The sequence below is a fragment of the Magnolia sinica genome, chromosome 5, assembly GCF_029962835.1.
Source record: "Magnolia sinica isolate HGM2019 chromosome 5, MsV1, whole genome shotgun sequence".
Taxonomy (NCBI): domain Eukaryota; kingdom Viridiplantae; phylum Streptophyta; class Magnoliopsida; order Magnoliales; family Magnoliaceae; genus Magnolia; species Magnolia sinica.
This window is the reverse complement of record NC_080577.1, coordinates 87730037-87738573: the sequence shown is the minus strand read 5'-3', so window position 1 is coordinate 87738573 and position 8537 is coordinate 87730037. Positions and strand designations below refer to the sequence as shown.

General features: G+C 43.9%; 1 protein-coding gene across 1 annotated transcript; it reads right to left on the bottom strand.

The window, feature by feature from the left end:
- Positions 1-2148, bottom strand: LOC131247379 (mitotic spindle checkpoint protein MAD2-like). Its single transcript, XM_058247699.1, has 7 exons — positions 2017-2148; positions 1885-1900; positions 1625-1755; positions 1062-1182; positions 846-949; positions 640-761; positions 1-536 (listed from the first exon to the last, which is right to left on the bottom strand). The coding sequence occupies exons 1-7, from the start codon at positions 2087-2089 to the stop codon at positions 480-482; spliced, it is 624 nt and encodes a 207-aa protein (XP_058103682.1). The 5' UTR covers positions 2090-2148; the 3' UTR covers positions 1-479.
- Between the last annotated feature and the right edge of the window lie 6389 nt (positions 2149-8537).

The window sequence follows — 8537 nt, the reverse complement described above, 5'->3', positions numbered from 1 at the left end:
TTGGATTGGAAATGGATAATTCAAATCAATGCTTGCATTTTCAGTCTATATACACAGCAGACCCAGTTAGGATCATCTCATCTCATGGGGCTAATTTTTGGAGTATCCCCCATCATACAATCAACTGCGAACACACCAGAAGGTGAGGGATTGACAGCTTCAAATTACTAAACTTAGAGTTGCGTTTGGTTGCACCAAATATCATGAAAGTTCATGTTATTTAAATATCTTGAATTTTCATGATATTTGGTGCAACCAAACGCAGCAAAAAAGAAAAATATAACATTATAGAAAAAGGAGCAACACATGCCCCACATCTTCATTTCCTTGTTAGTTAACATCCATTACAACATCTCATACCACAGAAACTGTTCCATTCCATCCATTTCTTTTCAACTACAAAATGTGAATAAATGATTCACAGCAGCAAGAGACTCATAAAAAACTACAAGGATGAGGAAAGAAATGGATAAGAATGCTTACTGTTCATCCCATTCATCGTTCTTGTATGATACCAGCGTGTCAACCTTGTGTATCTGGAAAAAACCCACACAGAAAACTCAGCTCATTAGTGTCGGAGAATTTGATTTTCAAAAAACTCTCTCATTTTTCAAAAGAAAAATTATCAAGTCCTACTACCTTGGTATCAAAAGAATGCAGTTTAACCATTTGTGGGTTCGTTATCAGTTTTGGGTCGCTTTCAATCCAAGTGAATGGAACAGGCACATCTGTATCTGTATAAGCTAAAACATCGAACAAGCCTGAAAAGAAAGGAATTTGATCAGCATATGAGAGGACGGAAAAGAAGCCATCATCGAAATATGGTCAGAAATGAGATATCTTACAGGGTTCATCGAGGCATGGCAAATAGGTAATGCAGGATGCAATTTGTCTCATGATGGCTTGGATCTCTCTCATGATTTCTTTATCGCTCTTTTCCCTTGAGACTCTGACATTCAAATTAGATAAACAGATAAGAACACTGAGGAATCAGAGAGAGAGCAGAGCAGTCTCTTCTGATCTTTGAGGCGAAAAGGGAAAACGGGTTTGATTGGAATTACCCCTTCTCGACAACCTCCTTGTCTGTTTCAATATTGAAATTCCATCTCTCCATAACCTCAGAAGTGGCCTTGCTCATTATCACAAGAACAACCCGCTGCAATTTCCCACCTTCTAACCATTCTTCAAGGAAAAAAAAAGGCAAGAAATGAAAGATTTTCAGACAACAGATATTGAAAATGCATAGTATTCTGCCCAAATTACTGGCGGCCTCATACAGGCAAGTGATCCAAACAGCTTTAACTGGTGAATCTCATCTTGGAGGGACAATGCTCCAAAAAAATTCCACCATTCAATGTCCTAGCCTGCCAACATGATGTATGTAGTGGGAAGGGGTCCCTTAGTCAGATGGCTCTGATGGTTCGAGGAGGAGTCTCTCGGTCCATCACCATCCACCATCCAGGCCACTAGATGAATGGTCTGGATGATTGAAGGTGGGCTATAGTCCTTAAAAACTGCCGGCACATGTGAAAACACCGGCTATTCTGGCCTAGAACTGGTTAATAACTGCAAAAATGGAGAAGATACGTATGAAAGAAATCGAAAGAGGATAGTGGAAATCTACCTGATAACTGAGAGGTAAGGTTGGTAATGAAGGATTTGACGCCGTCGTCCTGCGTCAGCAGCATGGAAAGCCCGTATTTCTTCACCTTGGCGAAGCTTTCTTCTGGATAGACGCCCCGATTGTATAGAATGCTATATTTTCGATTTTTAAAAAAAAAAAATAATTCAAGATCCACTCCGATTCGGAAACAGAAAAGGGAAGAGATTCAAAGAACGACGAATGGGTTATTTAAAAATTTCCATTTTAATTCTTTTTCTTACCTGTTTGCTGCATAACCTGTTGAAAGGATAAGGATTTCTGATATTAGATGAGATTCAAGGAAAGAAAAAAAGGGGGGGTTAGGAAAAGGTAAAAAGATGAAAGAAAATGGGGGGAGAAGGGTTAATACGAACCGAAGAATTCGCTGACAATGGCGGCCGAGCCCCGAAGTGTGATGATATCTTTGGTAATGGTTCTTGAAGCCATCTCTCTCTCTCTCTCCTTCTTTTTTTTTTTTGTTTCTGGTTGAATGAGAAAATGCTAATGAAGGAAAGGAAGGAAAGGAGAAAGATGGGTTTGTTTTATCAACTGATAAAGAGGGAAGAAGACAGAAGAAATGGAGAAAATTCTAAAGAATATGGAGGAATGGATTTGAATCTGAGAATGAGTTAAAAAAAAAAAAAGAGGAGGAACGAAGGGGTTAACGGCTAGTTCTCTCTCACTCTCTCTCTCCGAATCTTTTTCTTTTCGAAAAATTTCATACTGTACGACCCATTTATGGCCCACCAGCCATTTGAAGCCCACCTCTTTTTAAGCTTCCAAGAATACTCCCGTGTACGGCCGACTTTCAAGGACCAAAATACCCCCGTCATTCATTCCTTCCGGAAGCCGATTGCCTGGTGTGCGAAGACGGGCGCTGCGCTCCTCGACATGGCCCCACAATGATGTATTTATTATGTCCACACCGTTCATCCATATTTCGAGATCATTTCATAGCATTATCGGAAAAAAGAATCATATTTAAAGATCAACTGGACCACACCACAAATAGCAGCGGTAAACTTGATTTTCGCTGTTAAAAATTTCATAGGGCCCACCCTAACATATATTTTCCATCCAATCTATTCGTAATGTCACGAAAACCTGGATGAAGAGGAAAAACAAATTTCATACTGGTCTAAAACTTTTGTAACCACCCCTCCCCCCCCAAAGGATTTCAATGGTAGACGTTCAATCCTCCACTGCCTTTTACGGTGTGGTCCACTTGATAGCCAGACCTGTCTTATTTTTCGTCTCAAGCCTTAATATGAACTCGCCAAATAGATGGACAGTTTGGATATAACACAGGCCTCATGATGGGACCCACAAAAGGAACAAAAATTCCACGGCAACAAAAAAAAGAAGTAGCCCAGACTGCCGTGGCACTACCGTGGTACGGCGGCAGTGCCCGCGATAGTGTTGCCCCAGTCTGGCGGAATTTATTTTTTTGTTTTTTTTTAAAATTTTTACAAGGAGAACTTTTTTCCCCTTTCATTTTTCTCTAATACATAATTCTCTCTCTGTGTATATATATATATATATATATATATATATATATATATATATATAAGTGTTGGAGAAAAATATGACAAGTCCGGAGACTCAGTTATAAAATGAACCAACTCTACGGAAACTGTTCGAGGGATCCGAGCCAATAGTTCGGACCGACATAAGATAAACCCTAAAGGAGAGACTTGCTCGGATTTGTAGGAAATGAATCCTGACCGAAGCTGAGAGAGTCGAGAGCCTTAGGCAAGTATAAGACACATCAAGTTGACTCGGTTAACAAGGCAGCAATGTCTAAAGGGACCTATTAAAGGCCCTAAATTGGAAAGCAACCTGACCGATTATGAGACCGACCTATGTAGGGTTGGTTGTGGTATCGGCTATCGGATAGAAGAAAAACATCGGTCCTGAACCGACTTGGTTTCGTCCAACAGTAGGCAAAAAGCCTCCTCTGTAAGCCAGCCGAGATTACGAATCTATTAAGGCCGAGCCAAACAAAGGAGAGACAGTGTAATCTTAAACACCGTCCCGATAATCTTGTAAAAGGATTCCTGATCCCGAAAATCTCGGGATCGGGAAGTATCCGTAAACAAAACATCACCTAAATCAGATCTACCGAAAAATCAGGAGAGAATCCCCTTACGCTGGGACCTCACACTTCTACAAAAAGAGGGCTCTCCAGGATTAAAGGTACGTAAGAAAAACCCTAAAAGACTCCTCTTCTTGAGCCCTCACTAACTTAAGCATCGGAGGATCCCCGACTTAGGCTAGGGTCTCTCTTTCTCCCTCATTGTGTTGCAAGTCGAAGTACAGGAAGAAGCCGACCCAGTTTTTTGCTTCAACAGTTTGGCACCGTCTGTGGGAATCGATACAAAAGGTAATTTCCTACGCTCCATCCAGAGGCCGTAAAACGTGCTTTAATGGTGATTACTAGAAGAACGGTCCAAGAAGATCTGAATGAGGCAACTGCCGTTGAACCATCGGATACGAACGCTGTCCGAGGGAATCAAGGTCAGAATTTCGCTGCTCGTCCAGCGACCTCTGCTCCGATGAGAAACACCCAGCAGAACTGAGGTAATGGGCGACTAGATAAAGAAGTCCAGGTACTCAGATCCGACATAAACGTTATGAAACAGCTGTTAGAACAGATACACCAGCAGCAAGTTCTGCTGGGTATTCACACGACTAACGTCCCGCAACAAGTTGCTGATCACGAACCTATCGCCCCGTAACAGACATTCCCTCAGTGAAGTCAGCCCCAAGGTCCATCCAAGCCAACGCCCGCTCATTCCGCTACTGCCGTGCTGCCCCCCACTGATCTCCGACATGAAATCGATCGGCGAAGGCGCAGTCAACCTCCGGTCGAGGGAATGGTCGAAAGTGACGAACCTTGGAAAGCCGACCTTTAAGATTTTAGGAGGCAAGTGCAAGAAGAGATCGAGGGCATGAAACAGGGTCGGGATTTGCGTCAGAATCGACCCGAAACAAAAGTGTCCCCGTTTGTGGAGGAAGTAATGCAGGCTCAGCTATCGGAACGGTTTCGTCTTCTGCAAATTACACCTTTCACTGGTAAAATCGACCTGGCTGAGCACATCGAATGCTTCCGGACGTACATGGAACTACATGATGCCTCGGACACCGTGATGTGCCGGGCTTTCTCCCTCACCTTAGCCAACGTAGCCCGACTTTGATTCAAACAGTTGAAACCGAAGTCCATTTGAACCTTCGCAGAACTTAGTGACGCCTTCCTTACCAATTTTATAGGCGGAAAGAAGAAGTCGAAGCCCTCAGCGCATTTGAACAACATAGTTTAGAAGGAGGGAGAGTTGCTGAAAGATTACATCAAACGATTCAATTTCGAATCGCTCCAAGTTCAGAAACATTCGGAGGAGACAGCACTCAACTCCATCATGCAAGGTGTGAGGGATAAGCCGTTTCTGGCGTTCCTGGACAAGAATCCGCCCAAAACTTTGGCGGAGTTCATGACTCGGTCAGACAATATGCAGACGCCGAAGAAACGCGGAACTTGCGTGAGGTTGTCCAGAATGCAAAAACCACGGCCAAAGAATCAGCCAAAAAGGAAGTTGACTCAGCCGGAGGAAAAAAGTGTAAGGGCGACCGAGCGCGCGAAGAACGCAAGTCAAGCAAGCGACCTGACCGAATGTTTTCTACATACACCCCGCTTAACAAACCTCGAGAACAGGTGTTGATGGAAATCAAAAGTGAAGGATTCGTAAGTTGACCGAATAAGCTTCAGAGTTATTCGAACCGACGAAATAAGGACAAGTACTTCACTACCATCACGATCATGGCCATAGTACAGGTGATTGCTATCACTTGAAGGAGAAGATCGAAAGGCTTATCCGAGAAGGCCGGCTCAAAAAACATGTTTAGAGAACAGAAGCAATAGAAGAACGACCGAGCGACAACCGATCCATGGAAGAAATCCGGACGATAGTCCCGAAAAAACCACACTAGAAGCCTCAACCGACCTGAGTCTGAAATTCTGATCATAGCTCGGCCTTTAAAAGAAAAGAAGAAAGAAAAGTACTATATCTCGCTCACTGATGAAAATGCCCGAGACATCCATCATCCACATGACGATGCATTGGTCATTACTCTCACCATCGCAAACCGAAGGGTGTTCCACATGCTCGTCGATATAGGATCATCAGCTGACGTATTGTTCACGCAGGCGTTCGATAAAATAAGTGTTGAACGATCGGCATTACGACCGGTTCGTACCCCATTGGTCGGATTCTCGGGGGGACAGATACTCCCGGAAGGGATCATCTCACTGTCACTCACAGCCAGGAACCCTCCGCACCAAACGACGCTAATGGTTCATTTCTTGATAGTCGACCAATCGTCCGTGTACAACGCTATACTCGGTCGACCCTCTCTGAGTCTCCTTCAGGTCGTGGTATCTACATACCACCTTTCCATGAAATTTCTGACTGAGTTGGGAGTAGGAGTCATCAAAGGAGATCAGTAGGACGCGAGACGTTGCTACGTGACAGCTGTAAAAATTTCCACCGAGAAAGCTCCAACCGAAGTATCAATGATTGAGTCGCTGGACCCCCGGGTCGAGACGCATGAACGAGGGCAACCAGTTGAAGATCTTATCTTGGTGCCTTTGGTCGAGACAGACGGATCTAAAACAGTGCAAATTGGCTCGTTTCTGCGATCACCCTTGAAAGATAATTTGATAGCCCTGCTCCGACGATATGCTGATATATTTACGTGGAACCATGAAGATATGCAGGGAATCGACCCGTCAGTGATCACTCACCGACTCAATATCGATCCGACCTACCAACCAATCCGACAGAAGCGACGACCACTCGGCCCTGAAAGGTATGCTGTCATTGAAGAAAAGGTTAGTAAGCTCCTCAAGGAAAAATTCATAGAAGAGATATACTACCCGGAATGGGTAACTAATGTCGTACTTGTGAAGAAAGCCAATGGAAAGTGGCAAGTCTGTATTGACTATACCGACCTAAATAAAGCCTACCCGAAGGATAGCTTTCCTCTTTCGAGGATAAACCAGTTAGTAGATAGTACTGCGGGGCATGAACTTCTTAGCTTTATGGATACGTATTCATGGTATAATCAATTTGTAATGCATCAGTCCGATAAATCTAAAACTACCTTTATCACTGATAAAGGCCTTTATTGTTACCGTGTGATGCTATTTGGTTTGAAAAATGCTGGTGCGACTTATCAAAGATTGGTGAACAAGATCTTTGCTCGACTGATCGGCCGAACCATGGAAGTGTACATTGATGACACGTTCGTCAAAAGTATACACATGGCCAACCATATAGCCGACCTAGAAGAAATGTTCCTTATCTTACGCAAGTTCCGAATGAAACTGAACCCGAGTAAGTGTGCCTTTGGCGTAAGCTCGGGTAAGTTTCTAGGTTTCTTGGTCAATCAGCGAGGAATAAAGGCAAACCTGGAAAAGATAAAAGCCCTGCTCGACATGGAATCTCCAAAAATGATTAAAGATATACAAAGACTGACTGGACGAGTAGCGGCACTTAATCGTTTCCTATCCAGAGCCACGGATAAATGTCTCCCGTTCTTCAAACAATTGAAGGGACGACAAACGATGGATTGGACGGAAGAGTGCGAAGCAGCGTTCCAGCAATTAAAGTCTTATCTTGGATCTCCACCACTCTTATCGAAACCCAAGCCAGGAGAAGCTCTACTACTGTACCTAGCGGTGTCCAAGGCAGCAGCTAGCTCGGCCCTGATACGTGAGCATGAAGGAAAGCAGCTGTTGGTTTACTACGTCAGCAAGGTACAATTACCGTCAGAGACGAGATACCCACTCTTAAAAAAAGTGGCCCTAGTTCTAGTAGTCTCTTCGTGCCGACTTCGGCCATATTTTCAAGCCCATACCATTGTCGTTATGACCGATCTCCCACTGCGTCAGATTCTACAGAAACCGGATGCATCCGGCTAACTTACGAATTGGCGATCGAACTCAGCGAATTCGACATTCAATATAAGCCGAGAGTAATAATCAAAGGGCAAGCTGTGGCCGACTTCATTGCTGAAGTAACACCACAAACCAACCTGATGATTGAGCATATGATCGAGCCTATTGAAGAATTGACTACTGCTTTTCCCGCGTCATCGCTCGACCTAATACCCTGGAAGCTGTATGTCGACGGTTCCTCCAACCTAAGGCAAGCGGGGCAGGAGTAGTTCTGAAAACTCCAGATCAAACCTACAAGCAGTATGCCTTAAGACTTGGATTCCAAGCTTCGAACAATACAACAGAATATGAAGCGTTGTTGCTCGGCCTTCGACTCGCGGCTAGCTTGGGTGTTTCGCATCTAAATGTTTTCAGTGATTCTCAGCTGGTTGTTAACCAAGTTATTGGTGTATATCAAATACGGAAAGAGCAATTAAAAGCATACATGGAGAAAGCTAAAGAACTGATCAGCGGCTTTCAGTGTTATGTCGTCACTCGGATCCCTCGGACAAAGAATGCCAAAGCCGACCTATTAGCAAAACTCGCCTCCGCCGACGAAGACGATATACCCAGGTCTGTTCCAGTTGAGTACGTCGTTAAACCGAGTATTAATGAACCAGTTAGCTCGGCCATACATACAATTGACTCGGAACCTTCTTGGATTGATCCGATCGTCCGATATCTCGACAAGGGTGAGTTGCCTGAAGACCGTGCCGATGCCCGACGATTAAAGATTCGAGCCTCCTATTATACTATACTCAACGAGACTTTATACAAGAAAGGTTATTATGCTCCACTGCTGTGATGCCTAAACCCCAATGAAGTGGACTATGTACTACGAGAAATCCACGAAGGGATTTGCGGAAACCATTTAGGAGGACGGTCACTCGTGCATAAGATATT

Bases quoted from the DNA above. Each gene is read 5' to 3' on its own strand.
- LOC131247379 (XM_058247699.1), bottom strand. From the start codon at position 2,089: ATGGCTTCAAGAACCATTACCAAAGATATCATCACACTTCGGGGCTCG. The intron at 950-1,061 runs GTAATTCCAATC...TTTGAATGTCAG, and splicing joins AAGGAGGTTGTCGAGAAGGG to AGTCTCAAGGGAAAAGAGCG. The intron at 762-845 runs GTAAGATATCTC...CTTTCTTTTCAG, and splicing joins GCCATGCCTCGATGAACCCT to GCTTGTTCGATGTTTTAGCT.